Source organism: Python bivittatus, unplaced genomic scaffold (genome assembly GCF_059951505.1).
Source record: "Python bivittatus isolate LINGU-HERP-01145 unplaced genomic scaffold, Pbiv_v1 ctg000040_np1212, whole genome shotgun sequence".
Classification (NCBI taxonomy): domain Eukaryota; kingdom Metazoa; phylum Chordata; class Lepidosauria; order Squamata; family Pythonidae; genus Python; species Python bivittatus.
In genome coordinates, this window is record NW_028277032.1 from 1236434 (window position 1) to 1263845 (window position 27412).

Consider the following 27412-nt stretch of genomic DNA (forward strand, 5'->3'; position numbering starts at 1 on the left):
ATTGCTGGGGTGTCCAGCTGTGGAATGCATGGGTGCAACTTTCAGGCAGAGACACATCGGATTAAGCCAGAAAGTCCCTGAAAGTTAAAAGATGGATCTTGGAAACTCCTCCCTATAACCCCGAGGCTTTGAAGCTATTAATGCAGCTATACATTTTGTTCCAGGGTGTGTGCTGGGGGAGGAGTCAAAAAAGTCAAGATGGCAGCCCCAGCCATGCAACCAAATTGATACATGTAAAAATTGGTTGGGCCTCATCTTGACTTTTTTGACCCCCTCCCTTTGGTCACCCCTGTTAATTTGTTGGAAAGCTTGAAGGAAAACGGGGATCCCAACAGTCCAGTCTGCTATAAATTGCTCTCAGCCCCTTTTGGCCCTCCTCCCGATCCATAAATGCATGAGAATTGAGATGTCCTTGCAAGACCCAACATGCTTGGGCTCACACACACTTACCCGGGAAGTGATTGACCAGCATAGAATTAACCGCCCCTCCCACACCCAGATACACCTCATAGACAAGTTGCTTTCAGGAAGGGTCCTGTCCCTTCCTACCTCGCAAGATCTCAGTGGGCTGCATCTCCTACAGAAACAGATTGAATGGGTTCTTTGCCCCTGGAATATTTTGTCCCCATCCTTGAGACGGGAGGGAAGTACGCCATGCCCAAAGCCACTGACCCACAGCGTCACTCTTGCGGAGCAGCAGAAACAAATAAATCTAAGCGCCCCGAGGATGCTCTTTCTGCTCTTTAACTCCATTTGTAGTCTTTTTAACTCTGTTTTCTGTTTTTAACTGTTTTTATGTTGTTTATGTGTGAGCCGCCTAGAGTCACTTGTATAGTGAAATGGGTGGCATACAAGTTTGATTTATCAATCAATCAATTAATCAATCAATAAAATAAGGTTGGCAGAGGGGTACCCCTTCACTGCTGCAGCTGCTGGATCCAAGAGATGTGTTTGGTCTCTATTTTTGAAAGGGCTTGGTGGCCTAAAAAAGAGAAGAAGACACCTTGAGCTGCTCTGTAGTCCCGGTTTAATAATAAGGCTAACGATTGAATTAACTCCATACATGATAGTAGGTGTTTACTATCTTTTTTTTTCTTAGTTAGTTTGCTCTTGTTGGTTTATTCATTTCATTTAACCCAGTGTTTCTCAACCTCGGCAACTTTAAGATGTGTGGACTTCAACTCCCAGAATTCCCCAGCCAGCCATGCTGGCTGGGGAATTCTGGGAGTTGAAGTCCACACATCTTAAGGTTGCTGAGGTTGAGGAACACTGATTTAACCACCGAAATATTTATATATGTATACATATTTAAATATAAATAAATATAAATGTAATCTATATTATATTCTATAATATAATACATAAATAAATATAAACCTATAATATTGATATGTATAAATATGTAATGTTTATTTCTTTGCTCGTTTGCTTCCTTATTTATTTAATCCATTTATATGGCTGCCCACTTGCTGGAAGGACTCCGTTGAGCTAACACGACAGTAAAACAGTCAACAAAAATCATAATTAAAAATTAAAAAAACCAGACATACCATTTGCTTGTCAACCCTTATCATTGCATCGTCCAGGATGGGTGCATCTAAGATCCCGGCCTGAATGCCTGGCAGAACCTCTGGAGGGTCGAGATTCAACTCATTCAAATCATTCAGTTCCAAATAATCATTCCAAAGATGATTTCTGCAGTACATTATCACTGTTCAGTGTAGACTTTTTTCTCTTGTATGTCGTTATTTTAACCATTTTTAAACCCACATTAAAAATTTTAAAAAAGCAATTGTGGCTAGGATGCCCATAAAAACGGGTGGACCTTCAACCACACGGTCAAGGCTCTAAGTTGACTTTTTTGACCACACCTTGCTGGGCAAAGCTGGTCCTCTCCAGGAGCAGAAATAGCCCCGGAGGCATAGAGCCCCATGGCTGGATGGGAGGGACAGTCCCGTAGGGACTTTCTTTGGCTGCTCTGCTAGGCAACGAATGCATACGAACGCTTGTTCCCTTCTCCCATTGAAACACCACTTTCCTGCTGGATCTCAGACCATCTGGGACTGAGAGGAGGCTCCATGGTGAGAACCTCTCTTGGAGAAATGAAAGCAGGCCATCTCAAGCTGGGGCAACCAGGGTGGGGGCAGAGGGACCTTGGAGTTGGAGGAAACTCAACCCAAACTCCTAGAAATTTCAGCCAAAGGTCTTCGCTGGCCTTCAAAGAAGGAGTTGCTGAACCCATCGGACCTCCCTGAGAGCATTTGATGAATTCATTTATTCTATTGACCTTCTCCCTGGCCTCTAAAATGCTGCCTGATCCACAGATGTAACCTAAAGGGTTTAATCTGCAGGACACGCACTCTGCTGCTAAAGTCTTACGCTGAGCTTGATCCCTCCTGGTAACATCGGGGACCGATCTGTGCAGTTTTCTTGACAACGGTATGGAAGCATGTGAGGGAAGCAGTACGGCACAGGGTGGAATCTCCTCCTGAGATGCTTCTTCGTTTGTTTGTTTGTTTTTCCATAGTCCTCAGATTAGCCTCCAATCCTGGGATTTCATGATGGTCTCTCGTCCAAGTCTTTAGCAGGCCCAGCCCTGCTTAGCTTCTGAGCCCAGACCAAGTTCACCCACTGCTGCCTCCTCGTGGCTAATATATGAAAAATATACATAAAAAGAGGGAACTACAGTATTTTGGAAGGATGAATTAACCCTTTTCCGCTCCAGCACAGCCCTGCTTGCTATTAACCCGAGAAAGAAATCTCCCATTGGCACTAATGAAAGGTTATGGCTGGGATTAATAGCTGTGTGCGGGAGAAAGTGAAAGGGGAGAGATTGATTTGGCAGGGCCAAAAAAAGGAAAACATTTAAACTCCATCCTCATGGTGGGTGTGCTACAGCCCCAATATACCAGCTACTTTAAAAAAGAGAAACTCTAGTAGAAAAAGCATAATTTGTGGCAGAAAAAGAGGAATATTAACATTTATTAGACCTTTACTTGTTGATTTATTTCTCTTGTGTTATTGCACTACCTGGCACTTTGTCACAAAGAAGCTGTTTAACAGGTCCCTGTCCAGTTGCCCTATCACGAAATAAGGGAGCAAGAGCTTGGGCTTGATGGCAGAGGGGTTTAAGGAGCTGAGGTAGAAAAGGAGAATTTTGAAGCCCCTGCAAGGAAGGGCAGCAAGGGAGACCAGGCAGCACGGACTGCGGAAAGAGGACTCCCCAAAGGGCTCTGGATGATGAAGCTGGAAAAGGGAATGTAATGGGCTGGGAGGTTTCAGGATGACAGAGTGACGGGTAGAAGGATGAAAGGAAGCTCTCTCTGCAATTAAGAGACAAGGAGTGGGGACAAGGTTTTAAGGAGGAGGCATTGCCTAATCAAAGCAGTGAGAGGAAGGACGCCAGATGGACATGGGGGGATCAGAAAGCGAAAAGGCCAGAGAGGAGACAAGGGATGATCAACAGGGGCATGAGTCAGAGTTCAGCAAAAAAACAAAACAAAAACCCGGAGCATTCAGAAACATTTGTGAAGCCTTCACAGTTGGATACAGGATGATTTCTTGCTACTTATTTGTAGGAAGCAAGTAGGAAAAGAAGGCTGATCCTGGAGATGGGAGGGAGGGAGGGAAGGAAGGAAGGAAGGAAGGAAGGAAGGAAGGAAGGAAGGAAGGAAGGAAGGAAGGAAGGAAGGAAGGAAGGAAGGAAGGCAGGCAGGCAGGCAGGCAGGCAGGCAGGCAGGCAGGCTAATCCCAGAAAGACATCTTTTTTTTAGCAACTTTTCCCCAAACTGTCAGAAACAGCTGACACTGGTTTTCTCCTGACTGAGATGAAAACTAAATTAAGAAGGTCCGTGTGACTTTCCTGTAGTAAGCAAAATAGGTACCTGTTTGTACAAAAATAGAGAGGGAGGTGACAAGGAGGCCACAGCTGACACTGCAGGAAAACAGGCCCTTTCTGATTCATGCAAGGAGGGATGCAGCAGGACCAGTTGGGGGGACAAGCTGCAGGGGCTGAATTTTGCATTTCCTGTTGGACCAGGAATGATGGTAAGCTGTGCCAGAGTCCACTGTCCAGGAGAAAAGCCATAGGCCTATGGTGGAGCCCCTGCTTTGAATGCAGAGGGTCCTACCTTAATCCACAGCATCTTCAGGTGGGGCTGGGAAGATGCTGGGTCAGAAACTCTGGAGGGGATTATCACAGATCAGCGATTCCACGTTTCTTCCTTTATGTGGACCACTAGATCATTACTGTCAGAGGAGAGGCCTGTTAGCCTATGGTGGGAAAAATCAGGAGGAGTCTGGTAGCACTTTTCCTGACTAATACATTTTCCTAACACTCCTCAGCTTTCGTGCACTGCAGCTTATGCCTTTTAAGAAAATGTGTTACTCTACAAAGCTGCCACCAGTCTCCTTCTGTTTTAGATCATCACTGAAAGCAAGATCTGGTGGTTATGGACACCATGAAACCCCATCCCTAAAAGATTATCTGTGGGACCTCAAAATCACATTGTTATTTTTTAAGTGAAATGGCTGAACGCTCACAGGATCTAATGTCTTATGAGATCTGGCAGTCTCCTCTAAGATTTGGGCCATTAATTTTGCTGTGTCAAGGACCACCAGTGGTTCACAGGATGGGAAACTCTTAGCCTAGGCACTATGCAATTCCAGCTAATTCCAGCTATGTTCTGGGGAAAAGGAATGATCAGGGTAGCCAAAGAGGGACTGAAGTCTTTCGTAGTTATAGCCAACCATCTGTAGTTGTGTCAGACAACATGATTGAACCTTCATGCTATAGAAGTCCATCTTTTTTGGGCTGAAGACTCCACACAGGCTTTACAGAAAGCATATAGGAGCTACTTATAAGTGGGACAAATTGGAAAATGGGTGTGGTCACCACAAGAAGTGGGCTGCCTGAGGTTTAAGGGAACTGTAGTGCAACATATACAGAAGATGTCTTGCTGGATGTGTCCTGATATTAGCTCAGAATGTACTTGGAGATTTATTCCTTGGGCGTGAACATTCACATAGTTATCTGGCCATCTGGTCCTCCATAATTTTATTTATTTCCAGTCCTTTCTGGACTAAGGCCTTTGTTTGGGGTCTTGAGTGGCATGTTGCATGCTGCACACCAGACATGGAAGCCCCCCTTCTTTAAGATTTCAGAAGGCTCCAGTTCAGCTTCAGTTTGTACTATCCTGATTTAGGGTACTGAGAGCTCACCTCTTATAAAAGAAAGTTATCAGGATGGCTAACAAGCAGATATTCTGTTAAGAATAAAAAGAATATAAAGCACCTGCTATTCAAAGTAATCCGATTACGTATGTACAGAAAGAATGGGCAGCCTCACATCTTAGGGTTCACTTGAGATAAAGAACTGAGGAATAAATAGGAAAACACAAGAGAACAGAAACTGTTGATACTGGAAAGACATAAAAGAGGATGTCAGACCAGCCTTTAGAGCAGAGTTTCTCAACCTTGGCCACCTGAGGTTGAAGTCCACACATCTTCAAGCGGCCAAGGTTGAGAAACTCTGCTTTGGAGGATGGCAGATTACAGAATCAGTTTCTTAATTTAGTGCATCAGTTTAATGCTGTCATCAAAAGGATTGATTGATTGATTGATTGATTGATTGATTGATCGATCCCCATTTGGATTCCACCTCCCATCATCCTTAAACATAGACTGTACTGGTTAGCCAGATATGCAGGAGAACTCAGGAACAAGAGAGCTGATCTCTCAGATGTTGTGGATTCCCCTTCAACTCCCCTACCTGTTGCCTTGCTTCTTCTCCTGCTCCCCCCACCCCACTTCTTCCCTATGGACTTCTTCTCACCCAGATGGTCACTTTGTTTCTCCCTGGACCTGGACTATCCATCCTTTGTCGCTTCACCTTTACCCTGAGCAGTTTACCTGTGTGAGCATTCCATAACTTCCCAGGAATTCAAGTGAGGGCAAAGCCTCCTAATCTGGCAACCAGTGACAGCTGGTTTTAGCCCCAGGCAACTTTTGAAAAGGCCATTTCAGGAGAGCAAATCCTTCCTGAGGGAATGCTGCATCCATGGAGGCCTTTGTGTGCAAGTTCTCTCCTGACATGTCCCCAAAATGTCTGTACGAAAGTGAATTTGCAGTAGCAGCAGGAAATGCCACCTTCTGCTCCAAAGACTTCCTTGCTATCTTGAGGTCCAGGCTTTGCTTGGAGAGGATCAATGATTTGCAATGAGCACATTTATATTTAGCAGCTCCGTATGCCATTCTGCCCTTTTTTGGAGTCCTCATTTCTGATTGTGGCCTCCATGCGGGCTGGTCAAAGTGCTGGGTCATTACGCTGCGGTGGCAACTATAAAATAGAAGGAGAGAGAGAAAGAGAGATCCCTGGTAGGAAGAAGATCTTTTGGCAGGAAGAACATAAGTTGAATCTTGTTTGACCTTTCTTGTGGCCAGTTTCTTCCAATCCAGTGGAGCCAGATTGCTGAATGTCTTTGGGAATATGCCAATGGGGTGTGAAATCCTACGTTTCCACTGCTGTTTATTCAAAGGTAGAACGCCGCTCTATCTTTTTAATTCCTTTTATTTGCTAGCTTTAAAGTACCGAAAAATATTTTAAAAAGGAAAGGAAAGAAGAGAAAGGCAGACAGATGGGGAGAAAAAAGCTAAAAAGGAAACAGCAAAAGCGAGATGTTGCATATGAGAAATTATTCAGCCAAATGTTTAAAGACATCCTTAAACCTTCAGCACACTGAATAATATTGATCCATTTTTCCATTACATCAATAGAGTCCGTTCGTAAACAGAAAGTAACCACATATTAGCCATTTTGGATATTAAATCTGGGCCCACACTGTCATTCTGACATTGAAAAGTAACCCCCGCTCCTGCTCCCCAACCCTTCACCGTTCGATAAAATGCTTAAGTCTTCATACAGTGATAAATCCATAAGTCTTCTCATAGTGGTAAGTTCCAAGTAGTTGGTATATAATTCAAAAGTGCATTCACATCTTTAAACGGTATTGATCGTTCTTGCACCAGCTGAACTCACTGATGGATTTGAACTGAAACAGGGCAATGTTGGGATAAACGCATATCATATGAGTAAGTCTCCTATCAGCCATTTTACACTTTTCAATAATAATGAGGCTGTATAATGGTCTGTGGGAATGACCTTGGGAGACAGGAGGGAGAGCTGCAGACTGGACCACCGGTGTGGAAAGGATGTCTCAGCCCACTGAAGGAAGGAGGGTGTGGGAAGCATTTCAGAAGGCACCCTCCCTAGTCTTCCAGAGAGTAAAAGGAAAGGAGGGGAGAAATACTCTCGGTCTTGCAAGATTCTGTTAATTTAACCCTACAATAAAGACAGAGTTAGTATTCATTGTTGTGCTTCTTGTCTGGACTACCTCCAAGGGCTAACAAGATGACAGCCAGGCCTTTTAAAATGTTCTCAAGAGTGTCATGTGAAAAAAAAAAGATTACTTGAAATAATCTCATCTTAAGATCATAAGAAACATTCTGAATATTCTGTAAGACATTGGTTTATTAATATGGGACAGTCCCGTTCTTCATTCCAGAATTCTTTCAAGTAACTAATATCCTCCTTAGCAATGCTTTTTAATTTTTTATTAAAATATATTGCTGACTTGAGAATCATCCAGGAGTTTTAGATGCTGGACCAACTGGTGAACTCGAGAGATGTTTTCATTGAATATCCTGCCATCTGGCAGTTTTAGGCACTCTGGATTCTTCTTGCAGTGGCTCAGATGGTTTAAATAACTTGACTTGGCAATATGCAGATTTAAAGAATTAATTCCTCTAATTGCCCATGACTTTGAAAGAAAGCCTGTTTACATGGGCTTTCTGTTTAGCTATTATGTGGAACAGTTACTGAATGGAACTATCTGTTTAACCAGAATGCATGTAACTGTCAGCCTTTTGAGATAGTCCAGACAGGAAACATGCCCAGATGAACTAATTCTACGTTATCGTAAGGTTACATTAACAGAATCTTGCAAGTCTGAAAGTACATTTCTTCCCCTTTGCCTTTACAGCCCAAGAAAAACTAGGGAAGGTCCCTTCTGAGATGTTTCCACACTCCCATTCCTTCTGTGGGCTCAGCTGCCTCTTATCCAACTGTTCCCCCTGCTGTGGCTCTTCCCCCTGTCTCCCAAGGTCATTCCCACATACCATTTCAGTAACTCATCTTCCCATTAATGCTGAGAGTCTCAGCATTGGCTGTAATGACTGAGTTTTAATCCCAGATCATTGGAAGGGAAACAATTAGATTCTAAAACAAGATAAATGTAATGGACAGATTTCTTCAAGTCCAGCTTGACTCCTGGTGACTCCATGGAGTGTATTTGGCAAAAATATGACAATAGTTTGCCACTGCCTACTTTGGGAAGTTTTTTTTTTTTTTCTCTTTGCACTTCCAGTCTAAGCTACAGCCTTAGTGTTTCTGGTGGTCTCCCACCCAAGTGCTGACCAGGCTCAACCCTGCTTAGCTTCCCTTCTCTTCCTCTGCATTCTTCAAACTTGGCAGCTTTAAGATGTGTGGAGTTCAGCTCCAAGAATTCCCCAGCCAGCATGGGAGTTGAAGTTCACAGATCTTAAAGTTGCCAAGGTTGAAAAACAATGGTCTAAGTGCTGTTATTGCTACATGCTTCTTGTTTTAAAGTTCTTCACTCTTCACTCCTTCACCACTTTTCCTGCTCACACCCCATGCATAAAATCTCACGCCTGGCTTTTCTGTCCTTCTTTTCCCCTTGTAGGAATTTGTCATGATTGTTGTTTTTGGAATGGAATACATCATCCGAATCTGGTCAGCTGGCTGCTGCTGCCGCTATCGGGGTTGGCAAGGCCGTTTTCGGTTTGCCCGCAAGCCCTTCTGTGTCATCGGTAAGCATCTGGTGGGGACTGGGAGGCACGTCAGAAGGACTCTTGTGGTGCCCCAACATGGCTGGGGAGAAGAGGATGGAAGGAGAGTGGGAAAAGCACATGTTTAGAATCTGTGCTTTTCCCAGCATAGTTTTGGGTAAAGGTCCATCATCCATACTCCAGACAGCTGTGGGTAGCAACAGTTTATTTGGCTGGAAAAGTCATTTATTTTAGGCAAGGTATGGAGTTCAGTCTGCCATCTAGACAGGGAGAAGATTCTGAGTTGCCTAGCTTTGTGGGGCAGTGAAGATTCTCCAGTGGTTCTTCAGCGGAATGGAGATGGGAAGCCAGGGGAAAAATCAGGGAAAAACCCTCTTTAACTTTTCCCAAGCTTTGTTTTGCTAGGAAAAATGAAAAAAAAAAGGGATTATGAAATATTAAGTATATTTAATGTTTACAGGATGCACATAATTGTTAAGAAAAAGCTACATTACTACTACTCAGCCTTTATCTCCAAAGATTTCCAAAAACTGTGTCATAGGAAGAGTTTTATGTAAGACTATTCACATCATGACAATTCCAGTCCACAGGGGACAAATGATACTATATAACTCTCAAATGCAGGAACAATATTATATCTTTTGCTCCCGAGCTCCTTAGTAGACGCTATGTAATCCTTTGGATTCAGTTCCAAAAAGGCTCTTGGGATGACAATGACGATAAGATGTAGAACCTATCTGCAACCCTTTAAAGCAGCTTCATCTTTTCCCTGGATCATGTGATAGCTGCTGAGGGAAACTGTGATCCTGGGGAAAAGATGTAGTAACTTTAACAAGATGTGAACACATTTGCATTCCTACTGGGGTCCAAACCATACTTTCCAAATTATTTTTGAAGCATTACACAAACCTAATACTCTGTCCTTCTTTGCTCATAGAATTCTAGAATTTATTTGTCAATAAATACCCATCTTGCCCTAGACGTCAAAACATTGGGAGTGGAGGTAACATTAGCAGCAGAAAACAGAAAAAAATCGGTTGCATCAAAATTTCCTGAGATTTTATGTAACATATATTAATATTTATGTAATGTTTTCACATCCCACTTCCAGTTATTACACACGTAAAAGTAGTTTACGATCCATTCGTGTAAAAATGCAAACAGGAGATTAAAACAGGGTAGAAATAACATACCCTTCCTATGAATTTGCTACCACTATGAGCATAATTGCAGCTCTTTATGGGGTTGCCCTTACAACAGATCTCTCACATTTCGCCTGCCCTAACTCTGTTCCAAGGAACTCTTGGCTTGGGGGACAGGAGCGATGGCAAAATGAAGGAAAAAAAAGTTGTGGTATCAGGACGAAAGGCCCACTTTTTCAGAGCTGGGGAAAGGCAAAATAATAATAATTTTTTTTTTTTTTGGTGTTGAACCCATGGGTTCTGTTCCATGAAGTAAACAGAAGGAGCCAGCTTCCATTTGGAAGATGTTATCCTGAACAAACAAGAACATTTGTAGTTGTAGATTTATATTGGTTATGTTCACACAGCACACAGAATTGTCCTATTTTCTGGATGCGCTCAATACATTGAACCATGCAGTAATAAACACAGCCCCTAAATCAGTGTTTCTCAACCGTAGCATCTTCAAGATGAGTGGACTTCAACTCCCAGCATTCCCCAGCCAGCGTGCTAGCTGGGGAATATTGGGAGTTGAAGTCCACCCATCTTAAAACTGCCAAGGTTGAGAAACACTGCCCTAGATGGAAGCTACAGCTCGATTCTTTCTCTACACGTGCTAAGGACACATGGCACAATGACTTCCAGGTATGTAAGATGACTTCTGGGCTGATGACTTCCAAGTATGTAAGATCTGAACTTCTGTAATTTCCAATCATTTGGAAAAGCTGCTGCGTTTGAATTCAGCAACACCTAGAAAGCCCATCTATGCAGACTTTCTTCTCTGCCACCAGACATGTAGGAAATATTGCTTAACTCTTTCCCTCTTGAAGTCATCTGAACTGTGCAGTTCATGGAGTTTGTATAACCCCATGCAGGTATTCTGTGCAAAAGGCGTCTGACAAAGGTTCCCTTTTTCCATTTGAGTAGCAGATGACAGCATCTGACCAACTTGGAACTAAACAGGTTTGGATCTGGTTAGGACTTGGATGGGAAAGCACCAGGGAATATCAGGGCTGAAGGCTAGACAAGGATGTTGGAAAAAACATGCTGGAAGAAAGCAGTGGAAAACCACTTCTATGTTGTTGCCAAAAAACCCAACATGGATTATCTATGAAACCTCCAGGATCTAAGCTTGAAGGAGAATTGACTATGCTAGCAGAATGAAATAGCATTTTATGGAAGTCTTCCATAAGACAGCAGGTGGGACAGAATTGGGAGCAAGATTCTCTTGGGGCCTAAATGGAAAGACACCTTCCCCCCACTACTGTGGTCGTCAGAGAGGTATGGATGCTAGAAACAGTGGTCCCCCAAGGGCAAGTGAGTTGTCTTTTCCTCAAGCCTGAGTCTGTCCTTATGACAATTATGTGCATACTTGTTAAGAAAAGGCTTAATTATTACTACTCAGCCATTAACTCCAAAGAGATTTTAAAGAACTGCTTTTGAATGCTTTTGTTGCCATGAAAAAGCTTTGGTGTGATCTCAGATATCTCTGCTCTGAATATGGTTACAGAGATGGTGTCTTGCATCTTCCAGCTGTCATTTTTTTTCTCCTGATTAGCCATGGTTCTCCAGATCTCCAGAGACTATTTCAGACCACAGTTGTTTTTGACCGCAGACTTCAAATCCTTGACTAATCCTTAAGCCAACCAGATTAACTCATACTTTAAGATTCCCTAGGGATTTCAGGACTAGCCCCAAGGGCACAGAAGAGCAAACTTTTGAATTGTGGAGCACATATTTTTCATCTGCTTTTTTTAATTCAAAGAGGCACATTCTTCTCCAATCCCCTAGAGGACAAAAAAGTGTAAGGGTGTGCTTGACCCAGTTGTGACTTTTGGCTCTTCTTTAAAGGTTGGTTGGTTTCTTTGCTTTGCACCCGAGGAACTGATGTCTGTGCAATGCACCTGTCAAGCTACTGCTGAGACCACAGGTTGTAAGTTTCCTTCTCTTTTCCTTCTCTTCCTATGCTTCAGATTTCATCGTCTTTATTGCTTCTCTGGCCGTCATTGCGGCTGGCACCCAGGGGAACATCTTTGCTACCTCGGCCCTACGCAGCATGCGCTTCCTGCAGATCTTACGCATGGTGCGCATGGACCGCCGCGGCGGCACTTGGAAGCTTCTTGGCTCAGTGGTCTATGCCCATAGCAAGGTGAGTCCCTGGAGAGAAATCAGCCCAAGGAAGGCACAGGGGTCTGCTCTGAGGGATGGAGACAAGGACTCTTGCTTTTTGTTCTGACTTTGTGTGTCTGCTTCGGGAGAGGGAACTGAAGGCTGGAATAACCGGACACCATCCGTCCCTGGAAAGTTCAAGGAGACTCCCCAAACCTGCTTCATCCCAGAATAAGCCCTTGTGTAAAGCAGAGAAGAGTGGAGAACCAATTGCTCCGCTGAGTTTCCAGAGATACTATGGATCACGCTGGCCAAAGGCTGCCGGGAATTGTAGTTCCATAGAGCTCTGGGAGCCCACTGGTGCAAAGCAGAGGAATTCCTGCTGCATTCCAGATGATTCCTCAGTGAGATCAGGAAGAAGCAAGTTCTACAACAAAATGTTACAGCCTCTCTGTCCTGCCTCCAGCAGGAGTGTTCATGCTTAGATTTAGTCCAGCCTGTTATGCTCTTCTCCAGAATGCCTTTAAAAAATTATCCTCCCCATCCTGATCTAACAGGATATATTCCATACCCCCTTTTTCTTTTCCAACTGACACTCAATTTTTCCCAATCAGCAAGTACCTCCAGTCCTTATTAGGCCATTGGAGGGAAAGAATTTTTTGTAGGTTGCTTTCAAAAGTTATTAATGCTTGCAAACCATGGAGCGCATGGTTCTCCTGCTCATGAGGATGCCTCTGTTTTGACCTACTGTGGTCCTCTTTGGGCATAGTTCTTGTTGACACTCTCCAGCAATGCCTGCAGATGGAGGGAATGACGAGGCACGTGAGCTGGCAAGGCAGGCGATGAGGACCACACACAGAACCATTTTGGAAACACAAGCCAGGTGCCACCAACCAGCCAGCAGGAGAAAAAGATTGCAACAGTCCATTACAAAAGAGCAGGAGAAAGAGGATTTCAACCTTAGGGCATGCTTATAGAACCAGATTCTTACTGGTTGTAGAAGCTGCTGTACATCATAACTAGGTTTCTTGTATCTGCAATGATGTATCTGACCTGGTCCTGGTTTCCCAGGAGAGCTCCAAGTTCCTGAGAGGAAATTATTGAAACTTCCTGGAAGTAACTCCTGACAAAGTCCAAGCATCCTTGTAAGAAAGCTGGCTTTCACCTAACTCTCTTCCACTGCCATCTGCATCCCCCCACCCCCACCCCAATGCTAAGCGTGTGGTTCTAGGTGTGTGGTGGAAAATCTTCAATGGTTCCACGGGGCCAAGAAGAGATGGGACATGCAGTTATTGCAGCATCCTGAGCAAGCGTAACCGGAAAACTTGTACTGCACAGGGATTGTGCAAGGATTGTGCAGATCTGGAAGAGTCTCTCCATAAGTCCTGGAAAGATCTTCTCATAAGTGTGACATTCCCTGTAAAGTGGAAGCAGTTAGAAAGTCACAGATGAAAGAATAGGAGGTAACTTTAGTAAGAGCTCCCTAGGGAAACCTTGTAACCGTCAAATGCCCCAGGGAATCACTAGGCATATGTGTGTGTATGTGTGGTGTAGGTATGTTGTAATTCAGGAATGTTCCATGATGCAGGCAAGTCGTGCTTTTTTGATAAAGTGACCTTTGTTGGGCATCTATATTTAGCCCTGTGTCATCACTCCCTATTAGTATGAGGGATGAAAGGACATAGAGTCAATTAGTTTGCATTTATGTCCAATTCCCAACGTTGCGTCTTATCTACCTCCAAATGCATGCACAGGTCAGGTGTTCTTCCTCAGTGTGGGAAAAGAGAGACTGGATGGGGGTTATGGGTTCCCTTGTTCCCTTAGCTTTCAGGTATGCAGGCTGAATTAGATGAAGCCTTTGGCTTCTCATCCTTAGCTTTCCTAGTAGGCCGAGGTGGTAGAGTGGTGAAGGTGATGAACTGGGACCAGAAAGGTTCAAGTCCATCTACAGCTTGGAAGACCAGCCTGCCTTACAGGGATGCTGCTGTGTAGGTAACATTGGAAGGAGAACTATATATGCTAAATGATGATGATGATGATGATGATGATGATGATGATGATGATGATCCTTAGCCAGGCTTCTCTCCTCTCTCTTGATTTTATTTGCTGAAATCTACTTTTCTCTGGTGGACTCTGGCAGGAACTGATCACAGCGTGGTACATTGGGTTCCTTGTCCTTATCTTTGCCTCTTTCCTGGTCTACCTGGTGGAAAAAGATGCCAATGATGATTTTCTCACCTATGCAGACTCCTTGTGGTGGGGTACGGTAAGTGTGCCTCCCCTTTTTTTTTATCCGGACCACCTTTTTGCTAAGTGGGAAGAAGGACTGAAAGCTTGAAAGCAAACTGACATGTGAATGAACTGGTGGACAAAGCATGTTCTTAGACAAGTAGAAAGCGACCAGAGATATCAAGATTGGCACAAATAGGGGACAGGTATCGATGCTATCCAGCTATCCTGTATGAACTGGATATCTCTGTCCCTACCTGGCTCCTCCCAGTTGTGTTGGAACCGGAACTCCTGGAGATGCCTTCAGCCACGCTGGCTGGGAACACGGAGCTGATATCTCAGCACACCAGGAGAACATCAAGTTGGGGATGGTTGATCTTCCAAGATACAGAAATGTGACAGATACTGCACTGGGAAACAAACTGTAAATTGAGAGGTTGCAACCAAACCAGCAACTAATACTGTCGTTACCTAATAGGAAGAGATATGTCCCCTTTTTAAAGTGGTTTTCTTTTTCTATCAAGAGCCATGTGCCAGGTGCATTTTTCATACATGTAAACAAATTGGGATAGGAATCAGGAGCAGCAGATTGTGCTGTTGGCGCAGAGAGGTGGAAGGTGCCAGGAAAGAAATGGTCGTGACGTCTCCTTCTGTGATTTCAGATCACACTCACCACTATTGGCTACGGGGACAAGGTCCCGAAAACATGGCTGGGCCGGGTGCTGACAGCCTGCTTTGCCTTGCTGGGAATCTCCTTCTTTGCTCTTCCTGCGGTAAGTGGTCCATGAGAAACAGGAACACCAGGCTCCCTGGGGGGTGGGGGGTGGGGGTAGCATAGGATGGGCGGTGGCAAATTCGATAAATAAATAAATTAAACAAACAAACAAACAAACAAACAAACATACTCCTAGGCCAGACTGGGTATAGGTGGTTGCCTACGCTCAGGGTAGTGGATTGGTTGTGAAGTGGGACAGAGAGCATGAACATCTAGGTGCGAGTCCTCATTCAACCATGGGATCTCCATGGCCCATCAGTCTCAGTTATAAGACCCAACTCATAAGGTTGGGTTTGCTATTGCCTCCTTCTAGGCTATTTTTTAAACTTTCCAATCTACTCTACAACCCTGGGATTTTCAACAGTTCTCCCATTCAAGTAGTAACCAGGATAGACCCAGCTTAGCTTTTTTTGAGATCAGCCCAAGTTAGGTAGCTACTGATCATTTCCTATAGCCTCTTCTGTCTTTTTTCAGATCACAAAAAGGAGGAGGGAAAGAGTTGTGTAATTTTGTACTGGTTGTCCCCATGAGTCTGCTGTCTGGAAGGTCTTCAAGCCCCTGAGAACATACTGAAATATTGGGAATCTCTTTGGTGTAGACTTTTGGCCTCTTGCCATCCTAGATAGCTGGCTTTTTCTCAACAAATAACACAACTTCCCCAAATTCTTGGACCTTCCTTTCAGTTAGAACTTAAGTACTGTTCTGAAGTGCCCTGCTGTTTTTTTTACACAGGGAATTCTAGGCTCAGGGTTTGCTCTCAAAGTCCAAGAGCAACATCGACAAAAACATTTTGAGAAGAGAAGGACACCTGCAGCAAACTTGATCCAGGTGAGTGAAAAGGGAAGATCCTGATTTTTTTCTCTTTTTATCCTCCCTCCCTGTTAAAAGAATGTGACCAAAGCTAGAAGCTAAGGAATGGCTGAATAAGTTTCTTTCCTCAAGCAATTACAGGTATGTTCTCTGTAGCTCCATCTCATAACTATCAGATAATATTAACAATCAAACTCATGTGCGTTTCTGAAAAGCACAGCCTTGGACTTTTCTAAATATGACAGATATAATGAAGTGCGTGCACATGTATGCCTGGGCTGTGGTGGGTTGGCCCCTCTGTCTCTCTCTAGCAGATACCCCTAAGCTCTTCCTCAACAATCTTTATTTCACCCTCCCAATTCCTGGCTTGTGAGGTACACTGCCCCTGTTCTCTTTATTTGAATGAAAAATTCCTCTCCATTCTGATTTCTTTAGGAGAAGAGAATTGGCAAACCTTCTGCCTTCTCTTAGTACTTCAGCTGGCAGAGGGCAGATGTTAGAGGCACAGGGCTCTTTCCACTACTTGGATTGACAGGTTTAGGTTTGATGGACAGGTCAGATTTAAATTTTCCTTAAGCTCTTTCATGCCTGAACCCCTTCACCTGGGATAGGACTACAGGAGGAGACCGAGACTCAGTGACACGTGTAAGGATAAGTTCCTCTCTTCATTGGCAGAGCTGGGAAAGGAAGTTCTGCCCACGTGTCAGCCCTGCAAGATAGATCAGACTAAGAAACCACTCCCACGTACTGTAGGCCTGGACCGCTTTTACTGTAACACCTATAGCAGCAGAATCTTGCAAGACTGAATGTGCGTCCCCCTCCCTTCATCGTAGTGTGAACTAGGGAGGGGCTTGTCTGAGATGTTTTCTCAATTTATTTTCTTGACCCGGGTTCAAGCCCCTCTTATCTGACTGTTACCTTGGTAGCGGCTTTTCCTCCTGTCCTTCAAGGCCATTCCCCATGCCCTCTGTACCATGCCATGAAAAAGCTTCTACCAGAGATTGTTTTCCCACTTACCCCATCTGTGCCACAAAAACCTTTCTCCGCCATATCCACGCACACTGCTTTTACCCCCATACCCAACCCAGGAGTGAGAAAAACCTTACATTGTCCTTAGCTGTACTAGTGATAAAGTAGTCTTTCCCCCCTTATTCAGACACCGTCCAAGGGCAGCTTCAAAATCATCTAGGCTTTGTCATCTCTCCCTTGGAGGAAAGTCAGGTGACTGGCACTGCCTGTAAAACAAGTGAGAGAGGCAGAAGAGAGAATGGCAGTAAGGACAGAAAGTATTTTGTCAGTCTAGTTTTCTGCCAGCTTTGATTTAGCAGTAAGGAAAGACTCTGGGTAAGTCTTACTGGCAGGGCAGGAGCTAAGGAGAAAAAGAATGCATTTCTCTGCAAAGGATTGTGCATAAATGGAATCCCCAGAATCTTTGGATAGAAGGTGCAGAACAAGAAGAAAACAGCCTTTTTGACTAATCAGGAGCCACCACCCTTTATGTACATATGTAGGAAGCTATAGCCTTCCACCCGGCCAGACTCTTTGTCTGTATCCCAGAACAAGATCTTTCTAACTGGAGGTGCCCCAGTTTCAACACAGGACTTTCCAAGGCAAGGCATATTTTGTTCTGTTGCTGAGCAAGGGCCTTTGTAAGGGTTCCTTGGAAGTCTTTTTGACCCCCTGCCTTTCTCCAGCTGAGACCCATGAGTTAGCGGCTTGCTTCTTTTGTTTTAAAATAACCTTTATTAAGATAACATTTTACATAAGGTGAAAAAAAACCATGGAAACATAAAAAGGAAAGTAGAAAAAAGGAGATATCAAAGAATAGAAGAAAAAGTGAAAGAAAAGAAAAGAAAAGAAAAGAAAAGAAAAGAAAAGAAAAGAAAAGAAAAGAAAAGAAAGATATCTAAAGAAGCAACTTCCGATCTTCTTTGCAGCAGTTACGAACATAGTAATTACCATCTTCACCCTCCCAAACTGCATATCCTGGCTCTCTTCTTCCCATAAACAAACCTTTTTTAATCAGTAAATCCCAAAATCACCAATTCATTTTTATCCATTTTCAGCAAAAAGGGTTTCCAGTCTTACATAAAAGTAATTGTTGTTCCCTCCTTAATCAAACAGGTCAATTTAGCCATTTCTGCTAGCTCTGCCACCTTCACAATCCATTGTTCCATTATGGGTATCTCTGTATTCTTCCATCTTTGAGTTAGCAGTTTATTTCTTACAGCTCAGGGTAGATGTAGCACCCCCCCACCCCCCAGCCCCATCCTAAGCCATGACTTCCTTTTCCTTTCCAACCCCAAGCATGATTCCAAATCTGCTTTTCTGACTTTTTCTTCATTGGCCATGTGCTTTATGTTGCAGGATTACTTGTGATCCAGCAATATTCTGCCCTATCGTGCTCCTGTCTTGATTGATTCCTATTGTAGTCAGAAAGATGGGACTTCTGACGCCAGCCATGTTATCTCTGTGGTTCAGAGGACCTGCACAACGAAAGGGCTCCTCCTGGCAGCCTTGCCTTGCCCTGCCATTCATCTCCTGGGCTGAGAGGCCTCCAACAACAGCTGGAAATGGATGGTGGGCAAGACAAAAGGGATTCACACAGTTGTTTTGGCACACAAAACAATCTTGGGGACGCAGCTCTGCCCTCCTCTCTCCTGAGTGAGGATGGTGTCCTCTTCCCATCTGATACCATTGGCCAATTCACGCAGCCTTCCTTTCCAGAGCAGATGAAAGGTCAGGGTATGTCTACCTGCTGTTTCTTCTCGATAATTAATCCCTAATGGAGTTTCCCCCACCTCCTCGCAATCCACCAGGAAAGACTAAGCAGAAAAAACTCCTCATTTAGAGCAGCTATGATTTGAGAGTTCTTGAGAGAGGGATGGTCTCCACTTATGCCTAGTAATAATCCTAGTAATAATAATGAGGAGCACCCCACAGTCCAATCATCTTGGGTTGTTTCCTCCAAGAGGTATGAAATGAAAAGGGACTAGTGCTGAGATGTTCAATGAAATGAAGCAAGCTTTGCTGGTCTTGTTGGTTGGGGAAGAAGGGGGTTGTAGGGCAAAACTTCAGGAGGGGTGTGAACTTTGCCCAATTCTGTGATGAAACCTTCTTAAAAAGGGCCCTGGTGTTTGAGTCCAATCCCCATTCAGAAAAACACAGTAACTGACAAGGTCATGCGGATGGTGTCGAACTCAAGGAAAAAAGATTGTCTTTACTTTTGACCAATGTGGACCCTGCACCGTATTCTGTGGATTTTAGATTTGGAAGTAGCCAATCTGGTGAATATTTCTACCCTCCACTATTTGTCAGAGTAATTATTACTTTGTTTCCCTTCCTGGCATTCACCTTGGTTTCACATTATATATGCACTGACTGCCAACCTAGCCAATGGGTGCCAAGTTCTCCTTAACTATATTTTGGTGAACCACTTTCAACCATAGTCATATCCTCAGTTTTACAATGAAGCCATTGGGATGAAGGTCAAGTGGAAACCTGGTTAATTCACCAAAAGTAGGATACTGATTGCAGGAGTGGAAAAAACTAGGGCACCAGGATCCTGGTTTGTGAAGATGGTCATGCCCTCACTAGGTGTGATGGACTACGGTAATGCAGCAGGTTCTCAGGAAGGAGGGATCACATTCAAGGAAGGTGGGCAAGACAAGAGACAGCACAGTCTGGAGCTGGTTCGTGGGAAGAGGAAGAGAATTAGTATAGACACTGTCTAGAATCTCCCAGGGTTTATCCATTAAGGTAGAGTAATACAGATTTAGTCTGGCAAGATTCTGTCTACATGGTGTAAGCAATAAAAGAACTGAAGTTGGCTGGACTGTTTCTCTGTTGTTCTTGGGCTGGGCCTGACACTAGGCCTATATAATGAGCAGCAACACTAGAACATTTTGTATGATTCCTTTGGTGCCAATTCAACATTTCCTACAGCTCTCTTCTCTTCCTCTCCCTCAACTTCTCTATGTTGTCTGGAAGCCCAGAAAAGGGAACTATGGCGATATTTCATGCCGATTTTCTTAAAGTATTTATCAAGGGCCACGAAGCTGGATTCTGCTGTTGCTTTAAGCTATTGTGTCTTTTTGAAATTTGTCATGGTTATGGGCTGTATTTTTGTCATCTTTACTTATGTACTTTCTTGGTAAGCCTCCCTCTGTGCTTTGTCTGGTGACGGATGATGACAAAAAACAGCTCGCTGGGAAAAAATACTGCTAGACTAAACTGCTATGGGTGGGGGGTGCTTCAGTGTGTTCTGGGCATCCAGCCACTATTTTGGCATGTTGGATAAACCAGGCCATCATATTAAGCCAAAATAGGGCTGTTTGCTTGAGCATCGCATGCTATATGGACCCAGCTGTTGAGTTTCAGATTTAGCATGTTTTGTGAATGCAGCCACATACTGGGATACCCCAGAATCATGAAAATAAATACGGGGATGCAAAGGGTGGGGTCCACCATCCAAGGCTTAACTGCTTCATTAAGGCTGGGTGGGGACATTAGAGGAAGCCACCGTAAGTTGGTCTGGCTCTGAGTCTCTCTGTCTTCTCCTGTCCCTCCCTCCTTGGTCTAGGCTGCTTGGCGCCTCTACTCCACGGACGTCAACCGCTCCTACCTGACTGCTACCTGGTGTTACTACGACAGCATCCTTCCATCTTTTAGGTATGTGTGCAGTTACCTTAAGGTTTTGGAGGGATGGCAGTTGTAGCTGGGGGCAGGTGCTCCTTGGAATTCATGGCCAAGGAAGTGGAAAGGGCAAGTTGAAGGGAATTGCAGAGCAGATGGACTGAAGTAGGGAAAATATGTCAGGGAGAGGCAAACGTGTGAGAGTAATTAGGTAGGGCTAAATATGCCCCTTCTGCCTACTCTGGTTGCTGCTATTTTGGGGTCAGCATTTGCAGGGAGATGCATGAGTCACTTTCTGGGAGAGTACGGCAGAGAAATTAATGGGGATTGCGTGGTGGCCTTGGCGCCCTGGCATCTCTCCCACGGTAGATTGTGAATACTCAGTGCCTGATCTTGTGTTGGCTCAAGGTGAGTGTCAGGCCTTTATCCTCTGCTCACAACCCAGAAAGCAGGATCCTCTCAAAGTCTCATTAACTAGATTTATTGAAAGGAAAAAGGGGTTAGGTCACAATATCTTGGAAACTGGACGCGTGTGTACTTCTGCTTCTTTGCTCCCTTCGATCTTCTTTCTAACTACCTTTCCATGTTGTCTCCTGCTTGCCAGACAGAGAAGGAACATGCTTTTGTTTTAGGCTTGCAAATGGCCATTCCTGCTCCCAGGCAGACAGAGAATTCCTTCACAACGAGCTCCTTGGATCAATCAGTCTTGTCCAATCCAGCGACAGCCACTTGCTTTGGCTGGCTGGGGATGATGTTTTAATCCCATCCATCCAGAGAAGGTGGCAGATTAATTATGTATCATTTGCAGAACCGTAATTGGCCCTGGTGAAAGGATGAGTAGCCACAGCATAAAAAATGTTGCAGTATGGTAAAGTACCATTCAATTCACTTCCCATGCAATTTTCCAGGGCGTTAAATTATAGCCCAGTCACCATAGCCAAATTGATTTTGAGAAAAATCTCAACATGCAGCCAGAAATGATGGCATATTTTGGTGGTGATTTTGGAGATTCCTTGTTCCTCTGCATTTATTATCACAGACAGGGTGTCCATGGTGGGGGGGGGGGGGGTAAAAAAAATCAAGATAGCAGTCACAACTATACAGTTGAAGCGCCACTCCTTTTTACATGCATCATGGGGTGGGGCTTTAATTACATGGCCCTAGCTGCCATCTGGATATTTTTAACCCCCCACCCACTCATGGACACTCCTGGTTGCAGATTTCTCTGGTCTGGTCCATCCAGGTGTGCCACATCTCCCCAAATTTCCAGTGATTTAGGCTGTTGGTTATATTGGTTGGGGAGTCACTTTCAGTCCACCTGAAAGACACCAGCTTGGGGAAAGCCACGCTGGTCAAATGCCCATCCTTGGGGGAAGCTAGAACTTTTTCTCCCCTCCCACAGGGCAAACGTGAATGGCCACACTGCAACTCGCACAGGAAGGAAAGGCAAGGAATAATTTGAGGATATGGCTAGGCAAAGACCATATTTTGCTGTCGTCTACCCATTTGAGGCTGATGCTTCGTAGACCCTTTCTAATGGGCCTTTGAACATGTTTGCTGGGTTTTGAATGTTCCGATTCCATGCCCTCTTCATAAGGCGTCATAATTCCATCCACATCCTTCATAACATGTGATGTTTCCTCCCTATTCAAACTGGGCTCCAAGATCTTCTAGGTGGTGGAAGCTGCAATGGAGACTGATGGAGAGGTATGAGGGTGGGAATAGGGCTGTTAAGGGGGGAATAATTCTGGCCCTTCTCATGCATGCAGACATGTGTGGGGATATGGACAGACACATGCAGCGCAAAGTGTTATTCAGCATAAATTGTTCACTCAAAAGGCCGCTCTCTTGCAAGACTGTCACTTTGGCCAGTTTTTCAGTCTCAAGCAGAGGCCTGTGGCAGCCCGTGGGGATTTCTGCATCTTATTTTTCTATATGTCTATCCCACTTTTCTAATGTTTAATACGCAAGGTGGCTTTCAGTTGTGCTCAAAACAGAACAAGGTGAAAATACAAAGGAGATAAATTCTGTGAATTAAATTCTGTGGCCATCTTAAAAAACCAAAGTAAAACAAAACGAAAGACCAAACAGGAGAAGCAGCACAAAACAACTATTAAAAATGCTTCGGGGGGAAAGTGGAGGTTTTAGTTCATCTGAAAGCAACTAGCAGAGGGGCTAAGCGGGCATACTTTGGGAATTTCTACCAGACCTTGAGGACCACCGTAAACATTTTCTTTGGTCAGAGGCATCTGTGGGGAGTGCTAAAATCTGCAAAATGGCAGAAGCAGCATCACAATTGAGCATGATACGTGCATGTATAAAAGAGGTGGGGTTTCATTAGTGACACCACCCCCACCATCTTGCAGATTTTGACACTCCTCCCATGGTCATCCTTGTCTTAGAAGTTGTGTTTAGTGGGGAATTGGCTCAGCACCACCAAGACAGCACTAGTTGACCCTGAGAACATTTATGTGCACAAGGCTGTCCTCATCAACTGAACAGCAAAATCATGTCCCTCCCAAAAGATGGGGCTTCAACCCCACTCACGGTTCATTCCTATCAGAATTGGAACCCAGAATTACTTATACCCATAGTTGTGTCCCTTATGTAATAAGCGGAAGCCTGCATTTGTAGGGCAGCAGTGTCCACCAGGGGTGGGGTGGGGAGATAAAAAATGTCAAGATGACAATGGCATGTAAAAAGGGGTGTGGCTTCAATCCTGCAGGCATGATTGAGATCTTGACATTTGGTCCTCCTCCGAGACCAGGAAGAAGTGATAGGAAGGAGGATGGAAGGGGGCGAAAAGCAAGTTTGAAGAAATGTAATAACAAGGACTAAATAGTGATGAGTTTCTATAGCTCATAATGGGCCACTTATGGCGGACTCTCCTTCCCATGGGCCCTTTTAATAGCCAAGGAAGCCAGGAAGATGACACCCTTGATTCACTTCCATGCACTACTGGTATGAGTTACAGATTGCATCAGCCTGTTGTGGGCTTCATTCTAATAAGAAGATTTACAGTGGCTTTATTATCATTAGAGATGAGCATTGGTGATTATTAGAGATGAGCATTAGTGATCATTAGAGATGAGCACCTTCCCCTGGTGAGGACAGATGGTTTAAAAGAAGAATCAGGATTCAGGAAGCATGTGCTGTCATCTCACTTTTTTCTCTGTTTCAAAATATTTGACATTTTGGTGGAGGGGGCGGGTGATATTTCAACACCCCTTGGAACTTAGATGAAACTTTTTAAAAATATATGACCCCAAATCTCTGTGCCCCAAGGTCCTTTTGTATGAATATAACATGAGACTGGCTTGGAGGCCACATTGTGAAGCTGTTTGAACTGCAGACTCACTCAGTGCAGAATGCAAATTATGGTGGATTTGACCAAATTCATTAGAAAACATAATAACTTTTCTGGAAGGCTACAGCTTCTGCTCTAAGGAGAATGAACAGATTATGTAAAACCTGCCCCCTTTACCGGTGGCTGGTATTGCCTAAATGGAAGCCCACTCCTCCTTCCAAAGATTAACAGTGTGGTCATGGAGAAGAAACCCCATCTTCTCACATTCAGTGGTTTGATCATGATATTGCACTCCATCTTTCTGTTATTTATTTATTCCCACCCCCACCCACCCCCATATGTAGGAAAGTTCAGATCATCTGGCCATGGAGAAGGAGACCTATTCCCTTCCTTCATGGACAAACCACTGATCTGGAGGAGTGATGTTTGAGGAATGAACTATGATCTCCACCCCAGTCTCACTGGTCCAAATGGGAGGTGTTATAGTTTGGAGGTTCTTTGTGTCTTCTGTAGAGAGACATTCTTCTAAAAGAGGAAGACCCTCCTAGCTTTGCTTCAAGTTACTTTATACCTGGCCCATTAATGCAGATAATTTTAGAGCCTAACAGTAATGCTGTGAAGGTCCATATTAGCAACTTACCTCCTATGGGCCAAGGTCTTGACCTTTATAGGCAAAGACCACTATCTCCCAACTGGATCCACATGGGATTCTTAGAAGATCACTCTTTGGTGTCCCTTATATATTCAAGGCGTATTGGCTGTCCTTTATTCTCTGACTCTGACTCCTAAATCCAGATTCTGCTTGGCCATGGAGGAAGAGTTGAAGGGGGCCTTATTAGCCCTCTTATTGGCATTGGGTGTAGGGAATCTAGAGCTGGCAGAACAGCCCAGCAGTCCACCTTCTACTTGAAAACCTCCAATGAGGAAGAATCTACAGTTCCTCTATCTGAGTAGTTCCACATCAAGCTGCTGTTATTTTCCAAACAAAAGTCCAATATGGAAGCCTGGCTAGCACTAGGTTTTCATGCCTTTGTCATGCTCCTTCCTTTTGCAAACACTTCTGGACTAATTTCAGTTGCCACCTATGCTTGCTTGTCCTTGGGGTATGTATATGGAGTAAGTTTCATACCATCTTGAATTAAATAGCTGTTGGGAACACCCTCTGGGATTAACAACCCAACAGGATGAAATGGGGCATTCTTTAGCATTGAGGATTGAACATCTCAGTGGTAGGATTCAACGGTTGGTTCTGTTGCTGCAAAAGGTTTTGAATGAAATGTTCTATAAATTTGAAGAACTTCTGATTTGCAGGTTGGATTCCACTCAGGATGAAATTATGATAATTCATGACAACATTTTGACCTGTCCTCCCAAAACTGGAAGACATAAATTTGTGTTCCTACAACACCCATAACCAAATTACTTACAAATAAATTTGGCTTCATTTGCTAAACTGAGACAGTTTTAACATTCATATTTTGGGGCTTAGTGAGTTTTATGAATATAAGCCGTTTGGCTGAGATATAGTTCCAAGTATTTCACAAACCAGGAAATGAATTAGTTCAGGAGTTAGACTAAACATGTTGTGTGAGCAAACCCAACAGTCATGCACCCTAATTCTATAACCAACATCAATCAACTTAGTCCACCCAGATAAGCCAATTGAGAAAACCAAACCATTAGGTGATTCCTATTCTTATCTCCTATGGAGAAAAACAAGAGTCTCCTGATAACCATAAAGAATTTATGGGCAATGGTCCACAAATGTGTTTGTCCTGATTTTGTTAAATTCCTGCTAGGTTTTTCATTGCTTCTCTTTCCTGTTTTTTCTTTTTTCTTTGAAATCCCCCTCTATTTCAAGACTTCTCCTTGACATTGTTCCACTTTTTTGCTTGCTTGCTTGTTTTTTTTCCCCTTCCTCTCCCATCTGAAAGCTTTTAATTTCTCCATGTTTTTATTTGAACCCATCCCTAGAGAACTGGTCCTTATGTTTGACCACTTGCACCGAGCTCGCAACGGAGGGCTTAGGATCTCTGAGGTGAGGAAATTCCCTGATGGAGCTCCACCGTCGTATCACTCCTTCACCTCTGGCCTGAAATCCTCCAGTCCTTCTTTTTGCACAGGAGAAAGGTAGGGTTGATGCCACCTCCTTGCACGTTTTCGTGCCCCTGGTGTGTCTCATGCCCTTCTCTCTTTCTCTTTCTCTCTGGTGTGTGGACTCTGTCTTGTGCTGCTGCTCCCTCCTGGTTTTACTCCTTTGTTTGTTTCTACATGTGGTACAAGTTGAGCTGGCGTCCTTTGGGTTCATCCTTGGCCCTTGGATGAAAGGTACAGCCGTGCACAGTTCTCTGTCTCCCTCTACTGACTGGAGGCCATTGTTACACTTCACCTCTTGATCACCTTCATAGCTGCATTTTCGAGGGAGAAATTTAGGAGATGCCACGAGAAACATTAGCCCAACATACACAATGCCATTGCTAACCCAGAATCTCATTTTCTAGCAGGACTTGTGGCAAAACGTTTTCAACACCAGTTTCTTTCCAGCAAGAGGGTCAGTATGGCTGGGTCTGTACAGTTTCCACCTTCCAAGTCTCCTTTGCAGTCCACCTCATTTCATCATCTTTTCTCTCTCTCCTCCTCTCTGCCTCCCTTGATTCCTATTTCTCTGTCCACCTTCTCATCACTTCTCCATTCCTTATTCATTCCTGGAAGCTGGAAAGAAGAAGAAGCTCCACCACCCAAGTGTTTGCGCCTAAGGTAACCCTTCCCTTTAAAGTGGTGGTGTCTGCTCTAATTCCCTCCCCAGAGAGGGAGGCAGCAGGACGGTAGGTTTTCCTGCAAGAGGGGCTGGTGATCTGCATCTCCTGCTGAGGTAGGGGGAAGGAACCTAGTGGTCCTGCTGGGGAGGGGGAGAAGAGAAGGAGGATTGAAATGGAAACAACACAGGGTGACCTTAGAGAAGTGTTTGCTGTATCAATGCTTAAAGACAGGGGGTGTCAATTTCCCAGGAAACCAGGGGCCACTCTTTAATTTCTTAGGTCCTCAAGGGGTATTTCTAATCATGTTGTGATATCACCAGAAGTGGAAGGACCAAACTTCTTAATCCTGGAGGTGGGGAAGGGTGGTGTTTTCTCTCTTCTGTCCTCCAAGCTGGAAAAGAAATATCTCAAGGAGGTTGTTTCTTTCCTGAGGGAATAGGGTTTTTAAGGATGAAAGGGTTGCCTTAAGTCTCCACAAGGTTTAAACTTTGTTTATTTTATTTTGATTTGATTTACATGTCTGCCCAATTTTCAAGAACACCTCTGGGTGACTTCCATTTTGAAAAAACATGAAAACAAGGGATTACAGATAAAATGTAATAATATCATATGACTTGAACATAAACACGAACATGAAAACCGCAAGACAGCAATAATAACAAAAGCGACAGTAATAACAGCAGTAACAATAATGTACAACCAAGCCCAATCTACACGTCTCATTCAAGGTCTTTCATTCTAT

General features: G+C 44.0%; 1 protein-coding gene across 1 annotated transcript in view; it reads left to right on the forward strand.

Annotated features, from left to right (window-relative positions):
• Positions 1-27412, forward strand: part of KCNQ4 (potassium voltage-gated channel subfamily Q member 4) — a 114013-nt gene that overhangs the window by 65688 nt on the left and 20913 nt on the right. The window contains exons 3-9 of the mRNA XM_088153409.1: positions 8760-8886; positions 12020-12195; positions 14296-14421; positions 15047-15157; positions 15892-15987; positions 20552-20640; positions 25886-26041. Coding sequence (XP_088009535.1) covers positions 8760-8886; positions 12020-12195; positions 14296-14421; positions 15047-15157; positions 15892-15987; positions 20552-20640; positions 25886-26041 — 881 coding nt within the window. The remainder of the gene's footprint in view (positions 1-8759; positions 8887-12019; positions 12196-14295; positions 14422-15046; positions 15158-15891; positions 15988-20551; positions 20641-25885; positions 26042-27412) is intronic.